The sequence below is a fragment of the Bactrocera oleae genome, chromosome 6, assembly GCF_042242935.1.
Source record: "Bactrocera oleae isolate idBacOlea1 chromosome 6, idBacOlea1, whole genome shotgun sequence".
NCBI lineage: Eukaryota > Metazoa > Arthropoda > Insecta > Diptera > Tephritidae > Bactrocera > Bactrocera oleae.
The window spans coordinates 52,881,675-52,898,424 of NC_091540.1; the positions used below are offsets into that span (position 1 = coordinate 52,881,675).

The 16,750-nt window shown below is 37.8% G+C and overlaps 1 protein-coding gene across 1 annotated transcript; it reads left to right on the top strand.

Moving 5' to 3' along the window:
- Positions 1 to 698: 698 nt before the first annotated feature.
- On the top strand, positions 699 to 4,981 carry LOC106620511 (glycoprotein-N-acetylgalactosamine 3-beta-galactosyltransferase 1). Its single transcript, XM_036359052.2, has 5 exons — positions 699 to 914; positions 997 to 1,454; positions 1,511 to 1,607; positions 3,981 to 4,253; positions 4,649 to 4,981. Exons 1-5 carry the CDS (start codon positions 825 to 827, stop codon positions 4,853 to 4,855), a joined length of 1,125 nt encoding a protein of 374 aa, XP_036214945.2. The 5' UTR covers positions 699 to 824; the 3' UTR covers positions 4,856 to 4,981.
- The last annotated feature ends 11,769 nt before the right edge of the window (positions 4,982 to 16,750 follow it).

Consider the following 16,750-nt stretch of genomic DNA (forward strand, 5'->3'; position numbering starts at 1 on the left):
CTGTTTTTAGATTCGCGTTTTAAGTTATTAATAGTTTTAGTGTTCATACACTTAAACCTAACTCTATTGTATATGAGAGTGTGCCAAATATATTGTGAATTCTGGTTGGAATCCAACTTTATTTCTGACTAGATCAGATTAATCAGACCTTGAAATCTATAGAACTTACTACAGAAGTAAAAAATGTTACATAGTAGAGATTCATATGATTTTTCTTTTCGATTGACGGCCAAGTCCATATTAGCCATCAGCTGAGACCGCATTGAATTTGTCATATACATATGTATGTGTAGATTGTTTATATATTTTTAGTCAGAATTCTTTAGGTATTCGTTATATGCAGCTCACATTAAGCATGTTCGTGATTTATTATTTATATTCAAATTCGACACTGAGACGAACCGGTTTTTGGCTCAACGGAGCTTGAAACACTAATTTAACTTTGCGGGTAAATGAGCAATATGTTATTTGTTTAGTATTTGCTTGTGTGTATCAAACTGTTATTGCTGCTCGCTCTTTCATGCCATTCCATATTATACCATAATTTTTGGCCAAGTTTTGGTTTGTTTTGGAATGTGACGCGCTGATATTTTTAGGCGTTTCAAGTTCAAAGCTAAAACTCTGCTCTCAGTTGTTGATGACAATGTCAACGATGGGCTGAGCGCGAAGAGCGAACGAAAACTTTAAGACGAAATACTTGAGATGATCACATCATCAAATGACTCAGTTGACTTTCAGCTGGACCACAAGTTGGTTCGATTGTATCGGCACGGTTTATAGCCTTCGTATTTACTGTTGTTCGGTCGATCGCTAAAATAATGTGAATGAAAGGTGGCTGGACTTACGTCTTCGCTGCTGCTGTTGTTTATGCTGGTGTTACACTCAAAAAGATTACATTGCAATTGCGAGTGAAAGTGGGAATCCAGTTTTTACTCATATTTTGTGAAGATTTACTATTTACATATAATAATAATCACATTGTAATGGGAAAACAAGTACCCGAATATGTTCTTTAGAAATATCGTGTGCTTGTTGATTGGCTTGATTGTTGGCGTGCGTCTCACGGACTTCTGGGATTACGTCAAGTTGCAGCAACTGAGCAACAATGTGCGGCAGAATTATACAAATTCCACACAGTCGCTGACGCTAACGCCGACGCAGGATGCCGATACACTTCCGGAGTTTCTTTTCAATAATACTCGTGTGTTATGCTGGATTATGACAATGCCGGAGAACCATTTGAAGCGTGCGGTGCATATAAGGAACACCTGGGGTAAACGTTGCAATAAGTTGCTCTTTATGAGCACGAAAGCGGACAGTTTCTTGGATACTGTGACCTTGGATGTACCCGAGGGCCGAGATTATTTGTGGTACAAGACACGCGCGGCCTTCACATATATATACGAACATCATGCGGATGAGGCGGATTGGTTTCTCAAAGCCGATGATGATAGGTGCGTTGTTGCGCGTGCTTTGTTTTCGCAGTTTTTAGTTTACTGTTAACTTTTAGCTACTTTATTATGGAGAATTTGCGTTCGTTTCTATATCAATTTTCCCCAGATGCTCCCGTCTATTTCGGTTGTAAATTTCATCCATTTGTTAAGCAGGTAAATCATTATGTCTGTAATTGTGTTATTTAATTTCTCTTTTAGAAAAAGGGATTGAAAAGTTTGCATCGTGAAACCCAGTTCTATATTACAATATTGTTCGAACAATAAATTTTTAATTAAAATTTTTCAGTGACGATTTCTAATACATATATCGTGCAGATTATAAGCTCGGATGAGCAGACTCTTTGCAAGAAGTATGCTGGGAATGGTTTAAAGACCATATAACGATTGCTATCTTATAAGATGGAACCTTTCACACAGACCGCACTTTTTGGTTATTATGCCGAATCGGAAGGTCGAAAAACTACACAAGCCTAAACATTTTCAGAGAGTACCAGCTAACTGCGGATTTTCCTTAAACAAAGCTGCAGAAAATTTGATTGCTTTCGAGATATAGGTACTAATTATTTTTAATAGCTGTACACTGGCTTGTCTAGATTTGTGCGGTCTTTACTATCGGTAGAATGCCGAATCAAAGAATAAAAAAAGCAATCGAGATTTTTGCAATTCAAGTTCGGCAATCGAGATGTCTCAGAAATAGAGATCAGATATACAAAAGTAGAGTTCGTCACCAAGCACATTATGGAATGGAAAACAGGATGCGCTACATTAGTTTGGAAAAAGTTGAAGGTTCATAAGTGACCAACATTTTTACTTAAACGTTCAATTAGTTATGAAGAGAACACGATTATGTTTTGTTAAAGAGAAGTAGTTTTATTTAAGTAGTTGTATGACGAAGTCATCAACTAATGTCTGTTTTCATTTACTCAAAGTTTAGAAAGAATCAAATCAAAACTGGCACAAAAGCAATAAACTGGATTACCATAAATCAAATAGAGATGGAATAGCAAACGATTATACCAATTTAATAACCACCACATACTCATTGAATTCAACTATAGTTGTCCTCGATTCGCTAAGCGTTGGAGAGTAACGAGTCCAACAAACTATACCAATGGTTCAAACAAATTGCCTGGACTTACGGTAGCGAGCAGGAAATCGAGGAAAACTCCTTTTTGTAATATTTTGAGCTGATACAAGCTTGAAAAAACCTTGTAGGGAGAGAAATTAAAATTTTTTTTATTAAAAAGTAGAAATGGATACATACATATATTGGGTGTTTAACTATATTCATGCGGTTTGCCAAGAGATGGCGTAATTTGATTATTATTATTATATTGTTTCAATATTCCGAACATGCGTCCGAAAGCTTATGTCCTTGTGTGTCTGAAAAAGTGTTTTTGCGGAGAGTTCTTCTTCATTACTTTAATATAAAGAAAGCCTCAGCCAAAAGAAGCGTGGTGAACTAAAAGTGGTGATTTTGACTTGTAAGACGAAGAACGATTGTGATTGGTGATGAAAACCGAATCCACTACGGCAACTCTAAAGGCAAAAAATCATATGTGAAACCAGGCCAACAAATCAACGGCACAGCCAAATATTCATGACGCAAAAATAGTGTTCAGTATTTGGTGGGATCAGAAGGGTGTGCCGTGTTATGAACCATAACTAGGGAACGCCACCGACTACAACTCATCAAATTGAAGCGAGCGATTGCCGACAAAAGTCCGTAATTTGCGACGAGACGCGCTTCAAGAATTTTACATCATGTCAACGCTCGGTCTCATGTTGCAAGACCGGTTAAAAACTTTCTTAAATAAACGTTTAATGTGAGAAGTCAAAAGTTTGCTCGAAGTTGGTTTCACGTAAATTTCACAAAATTTAAAAATATGAATTGTAAAAGTGTATTTATGGAGCGTGGCTCAGGCATATAAAAACCAACAAAAATGGAACGTAAAGGATTCGTGTGTTGTTCAAATAGCTTTGTGTACACCGTGTGACCCAATGGCAAATATTTGCTTGGCAAACGCCATCACACAACCAATCGACACAATCACACATACACACATATATTTACTTATTTGTCTAACATAACCAAAATAGCGAGCATAGCGGTACCTGCAGACATTCCCAAAAATCAACGTTAAACGCATACAACATTAACTTCTCGAGCAACGGATTGTCAGCAACCACCCAACGGCCATTCCCACACTCTCAACGCACGCGTGAGTCAAGCGCGCGTCCTTACACCAGCGCTACACATTCATACATAGTTATGTTATATATGTATTTGTGTATATATATTTGTATGTATGAATGTACGTGCAAGTATATGTATACTAAGCAAATGTATACTTGCGCAATATTTGCTGTCGCGCGCAATATTCACATATTTGCACAAATTTGGCATTTGCTTTAATACTGATTCCTTCATTTTATTTTCATCTGTGTGTTTTTGTAATGCCTTGTTATTGTTGTTGTTTTTTTTTATTATTGTTTTTGTACCTTTATTTTTTTGGGCGAAATTAGGGTTACATGTCTGGTGGTGCCGGTTACGTGCTCAGCCGTGCCGCGTTGCGTCGCTTCGCCGAGGTCGCTGCCGCCAACAGCACGGCGTGCTCGCAAAATCAACTCTCCGAGGACAAAGAGATGGGCATTTGTTTGCAGAATGCCGGCGTTGTGGCGGGTGATGCGCGCGACGATGAGGGCGCCGAACGCTTCCATCCATTGGCGCCGATACATCTGATACCTGTCGATACGTCGGAATGGTATCCATTATACCTGTTCTACAAACGCGATAAGGTCAGTTGGACACACGAAACACACAGAGAGTGGTGAGAGAGCGGAGTGTGTGTACGAGTTCGAAAGTGTATTTGTATAGTGTAGTGAGGTTAGGTGTAGTGTAGCTATTGGGTAGCAGTGTTGGCACGAGTAGTGGAGCAAGAAATTGCAACTGTCGACTGTCGAATGGAGATTAATTACTTACTCGCTTGTTATTTTTATTACTCGTTTAATTTTGTTAGATTTGCCAAATTGCTTTTGTTTACGCTGCCAAGCATTATATAAACTTCAACTGCTTAAATTGTCTGGGTGTGAGTGTGTTTATAACAACAATTGAAGGAAGTGTTTTTTTCTCTTTCATTTGAATGCGATTTTTTTCCTAATTTATTTTCATTTATTTCGCATTTGAATTTCAGAATTTGCAGTGTTGTTCACGCAGCGCCATTTCGTTTCATTACATTAAGCCGAAGGAGTTCTACGTTTTGGAATATTTCCTCTATGAATTGCGTCCCTTTGGTGTGGGCAATGTGGCACACACACTGCCTGCGAAAGCCAACATGCCAGCGCTGATGAAGAAATGGCAGCACGAGTTCTCCAATAATATTTTCAAGGATGAGAATTAGTTGAAAAAGGGTTATTTAATTCTAAGTACAATATTTATAAGATCAATTAGCAATTGCCAGTTTTTGTATATCTTTTTGTAACTTATTTTAATCGTAGTAAATATGTACATAATGCGTTAATCAAATGATTGAACTATGTTTTTAATTTTTTTGAACCGCACAATATTTTCACTTATTTTAATACAAATTTTTATTATCGTCTCAAAAAAAGCATGCTGACATTTATTTAAAGCCTCGGATGGGATGACCTTTAGAGCCTCTAGCGAATTTTATTTTTTTTTTTTAGCCAAGATTCACAAAAGTTTAAGGAAAGTGATTTTAAATTTTTTTTATCGATTCGATTTGCGCGCAGTGTCAATGAACCAGTGAAGAGCTCTGGCTTAGACAAAAAACATTTTCATAGAGTTGTGAATTTAGAGAGCTCTCCTTTTTTATCTTGCTTGTTGATTTATATTACTTCGCTCCAAATACAAAAAGGTACTTCAAGTAAAGCCGTAATCTCCGACGAGATACATGTTCCAATGCCAGTGGTCTAAAATGTCAGGGATGCAATCAAAGTAGTAGAGAATTTCAGAGTGCCATTTCTGGTGTTGTCCTTAGTACTCTACAAATAATGACAGCCGCTCTTTAAATATGTTCCAACTGATTGGAGAGTGTGGTATTTTCGAGTGTCCTCCACAAGGTAAAATCTTATAAAATATTTTTTGTTTCGGTTTCATAGAGCCGGAACATCACTTTAGGATTCTATCTCTTTCCCATAATTCCTCGATAGCAGTATAACGCAATCGATGCCTAGATCACTCTTTTCTCTATGATTGGCTTCCATGAGAGCATCCTATCTAGGGTAAGACTCAAGTATTTCAACACAAGTTAAAGGTAAGAGCCTCCCAGTGAGAGAAGAAAAAATATCTGAAATCGTATACCTCTCAGTAAATATAATTAGCTGTTTCATTTGGATTGATGGTCTAACCTCTTCTATCTGTCGACATAATTATCATATTTCCATTAAGTATTCAATAATCTCGTAAAACCCATGCAATTATTCGAAAATTGTTTTTATATTCTTGCAACATGTTGCTACAGACTATAATAGTTGTTCACCACACGGTGTTTATATCACTTAAAATTAATTGAGATAGATATATAAAGGATCAGGATGACGAGACGAGTTCAAATCCGGATATCTGTCTGTCCGTCCGTCCGTCTGTCTCTAGATATCGTAATGAAACTTGATACATGTATTCCTTGGCAAAAAAGTAAGAAGGAGTTTGTAGATGGGCGTAATCGGACCACTGTCACGTCCACAAAACGCCATTAATTGAAAACTATAAATTGTCATAACTAAGCACTTAATAAAAAGCGTCAACGCTCTTTAAAAGGTTTAATGCACATATCTGCCAAACTATTTAAAGCCAAATAACCACATTCGTTTAAAACGAATCCCTTAAGCACCTCTACTGACAGTGTAAAAATCTGATGATAGCGGTACTGTTAAAAACTACTTAAAGTAGATACATTAAATTTTACCCTCGAGATGGTATGAGAGGTTTTTATAGGACCCGTGATTAAAAATTGGACGATGAGGATGGCACCGTCCACATTCAGTATATAACGTTCCTCTGACATATTACAGTGCGAAAATGGGCGAAATCATACAACAACCACGCATACTTCGCATATAACACAATTTTTATTTAATAAAATAAATAAATGAAACTCTCAATAATAGTAGGATTTTGTGTCAAAGCTGGGTTGAATCGGATCAATAGTTCTTATAGCCCTCATATACCTAATATAAAGATTTTTGAACTTCCGCATGACTTTATACTTTATTATATTTATATACTTATAATTAGAGAGCGTGTTTAAATAATAACAGCGTATCTTTGTGCTTAAAACTGATAAAATTGGGCGAAAACTTGACCTAGCCCCAATAAAACTAGTAACAGGATTTTCGATCATCCGGCTGACTTTACTCTATATGATTGGTTATGGTATGTGAGGTAGCTTAATGAAACCCTGGGAGCATTTTTTTGCAGGCACCTAAAGGAATTTCCCGGGCTTTGAATCTTGCAAGTTTCAAGAGTATAAATTGTTCGGTTACACCCGAACTTAGAACTTCCTTACTTGTTAGTCTTCCATGTGTTATACCTTACAATATGAATTTGTAAGGATTTAATAACGGTACATGAATTCGTAAGGATGTAATATATAATATTTCTATTGACACCTCCAAGGAATTAATGATTTTTTAGCAGAAACTCAATGGTCTATTCTGGTTTGCTCATTGAATCATCTTCTTGGTTATGAGACGGAGAGAAATCTTTGCTGTATTCTTACAAACTATTAAAAGCATGTGAATTAGTAGTAAATCAAGTTCATTTGCAGGCTTGCGTACTTACAATTTAATAAAATTTTCTGACTAAGCAACTTAAATAAATAGTTTCTAATCTTACGATATGTAAAGGACAGCTTCTCAATATTCTAGGTAATAGCTATTTTAAGTCAGTAGTCAGGCGGAGCTATATCGAAATTTATGATAAATATATAGAGTATATTTAACCAACGTCATCGTCCCAGAAGAGTTGATTAGTCATTTAGCAGGGCTGAAAACATGTAGAGACCTTTTTTTGGACAAAAATCGATGCTTACACCATCAACAGGAAAAAAAGGTCGATCGAGTATTTAGCAAAGTTGTAAGCGTCCTTTATATTATATATACATATGTATAAATTTATGTACCTAACATGTACCCCGAAATGTTGTCGTGTGTTTTTGACATACCCAAATAAAAATACTATAATTATATAAATTCATTATGTTATCATTATGTTATTATATTAAATATTTTATAAAATAGTAAATTACAAAAACATTTCGAGAGAAATTTTAACTTTTTTATAATTAACCCTTAGTAGGTACAGCATAAAACCAGATTTTTTTATAGAATCAAATTTCTGATTGATTGATTACATATAATTACAAGCAAATTTAAAACTGTTTGACATAAGAAGTCATGCAAACTTGCTGATGTATAAAACCTCCCCTTTTCGCATGCCCAAAACGCTCTTTAACTCTTTTAAAGTCTTGTCATTGATTTTCCCTGCAAATCCGTCATTTGAATTGCTTGCCGCGTAGCAAAAACGGGCGACGAGTCTGCACATGGAAAATCACCCACTGAATGAAGTAATTTTTCATGATTCTTCTCTCGCGGATGCGTGTGCAAAATCCATCTTTTCGATTATCACTTAAGTATGCAGCGAGTATGAAGGGAGCGTTGGATGCACGAACGCACATACGCACGAGCAGATGGACGGACGTTGAACGCCAGTACAGATATCCAATTACAAAGTTGAACTTTGCAGTGCGCAACGTTAACTCTTAATCCACAGCGACTTGAGTAATGTGAGCACATACCTTCATATTAAAGCGAAGAGGAGCTGGAAAAAAATGGCAGAAATGGAAACAGAGCAATCATGCAACTACTGCATGCAATAAAAGGAACAAACACTTAAGAGTGCACCCTCAGTACGTCCGTCCGTCCGTAATAGTGACTGTGGCATTGGCAGTGGCGGTGTTGCATGGCTTTGTGTGCTGCGAGTGGCATGTGGCAATTTATCATGTGGCGCATAGTTCAAACACACATTTTTCGCCTTCGATCACAGCAGCGCCGCGCATTGCGTCCGCATTGACGTTCGCCAATTTATCATTGTTGCGGCGCGTTCGCGTTTGCATTTTGAGGCGGTCGGTCGCATTGCGGTGCCGCGTTGTACGAGTAGCGGTGGCACGCGTCGCGAGGCGCCACACATACACACTTACACAGTTGCAGCGCCAAAGATTATGAGTGAACCGGAAAATCACATAAAACGTGACGCACACGTGAAAATTACCTGGGGAGATTCCAACGGCTCATGCAAGCGCATATGTATATATATGTGTGTACGAAGGTTTCGCGTAAGTGTATTGTACTCTACTTAATTTTCAGCGCATTTTTCGTGTACTTTTTGTTATTTATGGACATGAAATGTGAAAATGAAGCTATGCCAAGTGCTCGTCAGTTAGAAGGAAATACTGAGGGTCGTTCGGTTTTACGCCGCTGTTCCATCGTTGAATGCAGAATCCGCAGTGGTGGCATGGCACGCGTAGCGCCTTCATGTTGACTGCAGGATTTATGAGCTCTTTACCATGCGCGCGCGTGAGACATGCCTGCCAGGCTACACAGCTGACGTTGCTACTAGCGCAGTGATGAAAAAAAAAACAGAAAAAAGAAAATTCGACACAATAAGCAGTCCACATTGAAATTTTCACCTTTGCTGGCACGCGTCATGCCGCGGCGTGTCGCTTGGTAATTAAAGCAAATAAATGTTTTAATTTTTGTTTATTTTCAGCTGAAAGAGTTAAGCGCACACACACAAATACACGCGCACATATATCAGCACACCTATACAATTAAATTTCGAAGGTGTTTGTATTGCTGTCATACATATTTATAGCGCGTCGACGCGCCGGCGTGTTCGCAAGTTCATTACAACGAGTTTTCTTCAGCAGCACAATAAAATGTTGAAAAAGTAGCGGTGCTTTCTAAGCGCTCATTAGATCGGCACGTAATTGCATTTCGTTACAAGTCGCGTTTTTTCGGAACGTGTCTGCGTAACCGGTTCGTTAAGCATACGTAATGTCTGTAGTTAAGGGTTGGGCACACTTTGTCGTTTCCAACTGGAATTTCGTGTGCGCGAAGGGATTGTGCTTTAATCTCTCAACAATTTGCATATATTTTTCAATACGCGCTTTTTTATTGGAAAGCTGCGTTGCAGATGTGTGCGCGCGCGCATACAATCATAGATATGTACATGTGTTAGCATACACACAGGCGCGCTTGCCTGTCTTGTTCCTAACCACTGCGCGCACAAACTCGTTATGCAGGCAAACACTCATTTGCCGAAGGTTTGTGATTTCCAATTCAAATTTTTTTACATATTTAATTTACTACTTTTACAACAGCTTGATAGCAACGATAATATTTACCAACTTGTACATATGTTCTCTGAGTTTTAACTTACCACATGTCAGCTTGTGTAATGCACGGGGTTGCTACTACAAGGGGCATAGTATGCAGGCAGGAGCCTGGTTTCGCACACATAATTTTTTCGTTTGACGTTCATTTTGATTTCCCATTTGACAATCTTGTAAGTGATTAAAATGCAAATCACGGTTTCGTTTGATTTGCGTACTAGTGGTAGCATTTGTTTGAGCGTGTTCGAGATTTACATAACAATACGTTTATGAGCGCACGACGGGATTGGGTATTGAGACGATGCGTAAAGGTTTTGAAATAACTAAATAAATAATAAGACCTAGGCGAAACAGTATTTGCTCTACCAATGCACGAGAATACCGGAACTGTCGCATTACGAGGTGTCAGATCTCGGGCAGTTTAGATATGTTTGAAAATCGAATTAAAAATACTGCTTAGATATTATTTTTGATTGTTGATAGAAAAGGAGAAAGTGCAAACAATGTGAAGCCTGACATAAGCTGTCTTCGATTCGACATTTTTCTGCTCGCTTCTGCTCTCATGTCAAAAAAATTACTTGTAAAAGCAACAACAAAGTTAACAAGTTGGATTCGTACAAGAGAGTATGTGGATACCTCTTTACTGTGATATAGCCGCTATGTTCAATGCTGCCAAGTTCTGTTTGGCATATTTTTGAGCAGTTTTTACTATTGTGAATGGTTCATATTACAAATGAAAATACAATTTTATTTTTGTTTTGTATTTTTAGAACATAAGGCTTGATATCAATCAGTTTTTTAACGCAAAAAAAATAATTTCTCCACTAAAAAAGAATCATAATACTATATTTCATGCATCAGAAGACATGTTAGCATCTGACATAGTTTGTTAGATTCACTACTTTTCAACGCTTGGCGAATCGAAAACATTATCTATCATACCTCTTCTTATATTGTTTTTGGTATTGATGCAATTTATAAGAGCTTTAAATAAAGTGGGTTTTCCGCAATTCCTTAAGCAGCTCTGGCCGGTTTCAACTAGATATAGCGTTGAATATCCAGAAAAACCTCTAAATTCCATAGAGTATGATTCAGTAAAATGTATTAATTTTTAGTCTCCTTGTTTCCGTTCATTTTACATCGTTGTCAATTCTCGCCTCTCTACGTTCTGTACTCGGCTCTCTGTTATCAGAGTGAGTCATTTGGTTTGTACGTATTGTTCATAGAACTCTATGTAAACTACAGTTAAGGATTTATTGAAAAATAAAATTTTTGTAAATAAATGAGCTAAGTAAGAATACGCACGTATAGTGGCCTTATAACCCAGTTCGATATTTGCCCAAGCATAGTTTTTAAATTTCGAAGTGCGTTTCTCGACCAATGGTAATTTTTTCAAGCCTTATATTCTACTGTTTCTACACCAATATCCATGCATTCGGTTAAAAGTTTTTACAAGCCACGAGGTGCAAAATCTGTTAACAGAGATACTCCTATAGGCCGACGACGCGAGATAATGTGCTCACCAAAAATTCCTTCAATAATTGATTGTTCCGTTGTCTGTATGGCACGTAACGTAATGTTATTGGAACCAAAGGTCGTCCACACCAACATCCTCTTATTTGGTCACGAAACATTATGGCCCGTTTCTTCTTGATGGAATATGGACTAATGATTCCCTTTGCCCTTTGCCCATACGACAGACAAAACAGTGACTTTTTGAGGTTATAAAGGAGGTTCAATAATGACTTGTGAATTATCATTGCCTCAAGTTTGACAATTTCTTATATTAACAGGGTACATCAACAAAACCGAGCGTCGTCGCTAAATAAATTTTCTTGTGAAAATCGGGATCGGTGCCCATCTCGTTTTGCGCCTATTCACAGAACGTGCGACGCGCTTGATGGTCGTTTCTTCAGTTCAATTTTTGCACGAGTTGGATTTTGTAAGCTCGTAATTGAAGATCCTGCCACAAGATCTTTCATAAAGTAGATAAACACAGCTCCAATTATTGCGCGCAATGGCGGATGGTCTCGCTAGGGTCTTCTTCGATACTCTGATACCCCAAAACAAAAGCATATTCGGTGCACGCTGTACGGTGTCTCTAAGGACGCGCATTATCCATATGTTGGGCGATTATATCGACTGAATATTAGATGCAGCGCCCGATCCGTCGTGCGAACCGAACCATTATTTTGGTAATCAACCGTTACACAAACGTTATTCCAAAATACTTCTCTTCATTATAAAATGGCATATACTAAACTGAGTATAAATCAAGTAACAGCTGCAAAAAATGTCATTTCCGAAGAAAGTATTACCTCAATGAAAACCACACATCTACAGAAATCACCCAGTGTTAGTAAATGTTTAGATAATACTTACTATCTCAGGTTATCCAAATTACATCTTCTATTATTGCATTGGTTATCAAAATATCTTACCACTCAGTCTCTTCTTCATGATTTAAATTAGAAATTAAATTATTTTTTTTCTTCATTAAGTGCTATTTTTAAACAGTTTTGCCTTTACTTTTGCCTGAGCTTTGCGAACGAAATGTTTACTTTCAACATTACCAATCTACTCTAATTTAAGTGGTCGGGTCTGGCCGATCAATTGCGAAAGCTTTCATCCTTAAAATATTCAATTAATATTTACATTTTTGCTGAAAATATCGCTCAATCTGTGAGATATGTTATAGAAATTCAGAAAAAATATTTTTTTGATCCTTGTTTTAAAAATAGGTTGACTCGGTTTAATCGTTCCCTTAGCCCCCATATACCTAGTATAGAGCTTTTCGAACTTCCAGTTGACTTTATACCATCTATATTGTCCAATGAAGGAGTTATTTAAGTGAAATTGAGAAAGTGTATTTTTCTAATAACAGTGTATCTTTGTATAGTATCATATAACTGATATTCACGATTTTGAAACGTCCAGCTGACTTTACTCCATATATATACATATGAAATTGTTTGAAAATAAGTTCTCAATTATACCAGAGCAATGTCAAAAATTAATGCCATCAGCCCTTCCATTTCTGTGTCCTCAATAATTTTAGTATAATTTTGGGTGATGGGAAGTTAAATATAGTAATAAAACTAAGTGAGTCTGTGACCTTCAAAATAAGTTAATATGAACCAAATTTGATTCTAATCCATTCACGATTCTGTCGAATAATAAAATGGAATCTTTTCGCTACATTTCTTAATATAAAGTTTAGCCAACACCTGAAGGTTTTTCCGGCTTTCATACTTGGAAGTTGCAAAAGTATGAAATGTTCGGTTACACCTGAATTTAGTCCTCCTTTACTTGTTTTTTAATTACTATACATCGTCATGTATTTTCATGAAAAATAATTTTTGTTGTTTTGTTCTATTTTTATAACCTATATACCTATACCTATATACCCCGTATAAACCCCGTTTGCTTCGAAATTTGTAATACCCAGAAGGAAACATCGGAGACTCTACAAAATATATATGTTTGAAATATTGCACACGTCCTGCTTTCCTCAAGAAGCTACACATTTGTCGGAACCGCCGATATCGGATCACTATAGCATATAGCTACCATACAAACTGAACGATCTGAATCATGTTCTTGTGTGGAAACCTCTTTATTTAACGCGAAATTTGGCATGGAATATTGTTCAGTGCATGGTACAATCTCCGAAAAAATTGTTTAGATCGGATAAACATTACATATAGCTGTTATACAATCGAACGATAAAAATGATGTTCTTGTATGGAAAACTTTTCTTATTTGATTATATTTTATGTTTTTCCTTACGAGACCTAAGCCAGAGTTTGCCTAATCATTGGTAAGCTTATGTTAACTAAGAAATGATCAGTTTTCAAAAGCAACGAGTTTATATTTCTATTGATTGCTTTGTGGAAATCTCAACGTATTAAGTCTAAATTAGATATCAAAAAATTTGTATCCAATATTAAAGTCATGTGCCCTAAAGCGGCCGGGTCACAATAAGAAAACCATTCGCATCACAAATTCTTCAAATAAGGTATTCTTCTTCTTTATTTATTTTCACAGGTGGTTATTTGTTTATGAATGCAGCTGTTTGCCTATACAAATACGACAGTGTCTGTATGGGTGTGTACGAGTAAATATTTCCGTTCACCTTTCTTAGAAGTATGTGGATCAATACGAAACTGGACATTCAAAGGCATTCCAATGTCGCATTGCATTGGCTTCCCTATGAGATTCCTATAAGAATGTTGCCAGACTTACATACAAGTATATGTACATATACATACACGCAAAGAAGAGCGCTAAAATCTCTCACACCCATAACCTCAACAATGTCTTAAACGTGTTGCTGGCGCGCAAAACCGAAGGAATTTTGAATAAGTCATATTTCCCCAAACCACTCAAAACCACTACAAGTACACGGAAGCCATATACAAGTATTCATATACATATATGTGCACAAAAGCAACAAAGATAGTAGACAACAACAACACGAAGAGGGGTTGTAAGTCGCTCGTTTCGTTGTTTTGAGGACTACTTTTTATATCCGACGCTGCTCAAGAATGAGTGGAAGGGAGCATACAAATCTTACGCGATTATTGCTCAACACACACACATACATACACCGCTCATAGTACACGCAAGAGTGTCGTAAACAGTCTCAAGACAGCGTCAGGGGTTGCACGAATGACACATTTTAGGGAAGGAGAAGTGTAAGGCATGTAAGAAAAATACAAGAAAGTGAGCACCGGCTGTGAAGGAATGAGTGAGTGCATAGAGATGTGAGTTGTCGCGGCGCCGAGAGGGACCTGTAGCATGCCAGACGAACGACCGACTAGCTCAAAGGCGGTGCACACCTTGACGGCGATCCTCAAACGTTTCGCAGACGGTGACGGGTGTGCGTTGTATCGTGTCGCGGAGCGCGTGTCTTAAGAAATCAAAGGCGATTTGTACGAAGTCATGGCGGCAGGAAATTGGCATGATATTTTAGTTGCGGTCGTCGCGGACTTTGCCTGATTGGCTAAGTTTCAAATTGGTGAATAAGTAATTGTGAGTGAGTCACTTGGAGTAGCGGTGGCACGCCACAACTGTAATTTTAAAGAAAAACAGAAGTATGTATCAACAAAATGTGCCAATAGTGGGTGGCGTTGTAGCAAAAATGAGTGAGGTGAGCCTTGCATGTGGCAAGGTATATCCTTGCAACTGCATGCGAATGCGCTTGGTAGTGAAAAGCAGCCGCAGTACATTTGCAACGGAAGTGGCAACATCGAACGAGTGTATTTGGCCAATTTTATTGTTGTTTCGTAATTAATATGTGTTATTGTTTTACGCTGTGGCGTTGCTATGTGGCAGCAAGTGTGTCTAAAATGCATGCAACAACTGCAACGAAGGAGCATGCACATTAAAAATTGAAGTAAAAATGAAAATAAATATATATATCAAACTTAAAATAGTGCGCTCGGTGGCGAAGGTGCAAGCAGCGAAGCGGAAAATTGAAAATTTCGATAACAACAACAAATACGTAAAATTTGTTCGAAAATAAGGGAAAAGCAAGGCATATAATTATGTTTAAATAGAGGCGCACGTGCATAAATCCATACAAGAATAGCGCGCTGAGTAGTTAACAAATATTCATATGTGTGTGTTTGTGTATGTGTATGTGCCGTTAACAGCGCAAAGCAGTTATTTTGCTGCGACATGTTTGTGCACTTTATTGAATTATTAACGAAGAATTTCGTTCGCAAACAAGCGCGCCTGCGATTGCCGCCTATAAATACACAAACACACGCGCACCTATACATACATACCCACATATCCAAAAAACTACTATGTATTTGTATCAATAACGCCTAAAAATTTTCAACATTTGTTTTTATCTCGCAATGTACATCATAACGCGCGCGCGCTCAGCCAACCCCCTGCGCCTTTGAAGCGCATCCGCGTTGTTCATTGAACTCCAGGCGCACGCAACGCTCGGCAGCAAAATCAAAATACCACCGCATGCGCCGCGCGCTACCCCCATACAACACTAATGAAAGTAATTCCAGGCGTAGAGGGGTTCGCCGCGGCGCCTGCGCCTGTATGTGTGCTCTTATTTGCTTTGTCTTATTTGGCTTTGTGGACGCGGCTGTGCAAATGCAGCTGTACGCGTTTACAAAAAGTCCTGCCATTCAGACGGTCGAGCATGTTAACGCGTTTGTTGTGTTGTGTGCCGCGACGTGCAGTTGCTTGTTCCTGCTGCTGCTCCCATTTCCTGGCTTCTCGCGTTGTAACCAGAGCGCTTGTCATGCACAATCACAATAAAATAATATTTCAACCCTATTTTGCCGCCCTTGCGCGTGCGCTTTACGGCTATCATTTGTTATTGTGTGTGTGTGATAATGAAATTTATTAGCGACATTACAACTTAGCACCGCACCCGTGATAAAGCTGACGGCTGGCTGCGCATGTGTTCTCGTCGACCTTAACTATCGTCGGCAAAGGTGTGTTACAATCTCCTACAACAACAATAAAAAAACGTGTAAAATCAAATTTCTATATACGTCCATCTGTGTCACTCATATGTGCATGTGTATGTAGTGGAACTTATCTAAAGGACCTCACATTTATATTGAATTTATTCATGATTTGATAATTTTGTATGGTAATTAAGGAAAAAGTGGACAGCTGGCCCTAATAGGCACGGGAGTAATGGTATTCGTACATATTTATATTCATACAAATATCTCTACGGATCTACACCCCTGCTTTTAATTTATTTGGTAATCAAAATATGTCAGCAACACACTTATGCTCTTAGTATCGCTAGTCTAAAGCCCAAACATGATTAATTTCTTCGAAATATTCGGGCGACTACGGCTGCTCTACTAAAATAGATCAACGATGTCGATCAATAAC

Excerpts from the sequence above, each read along its gene's own strand:
- LOC106620511 (XM_036359052.2), top strand. The coding sequence starts at position 825 with ATGAAAGGTGGCTGGACTTACGTCTTCGCTGCTGCTGTTGTTTATGCT. Across the intron at positions 1,608-3,980 it reads TTCATCCATTTGTTAAGCAG|GGTTACATGTCTGGTGGTGC; the intron begins GTAAATCATTAT and ends GGGCGAAATTAG. Across the intron at positions 4,254-4,648 it reads TGTTCTACAAACGCGATAAG|AATTTGCAGTGTTGTTCACG; the intron begins GTCAGTTGGACA and ends TTTGAATTTCAG.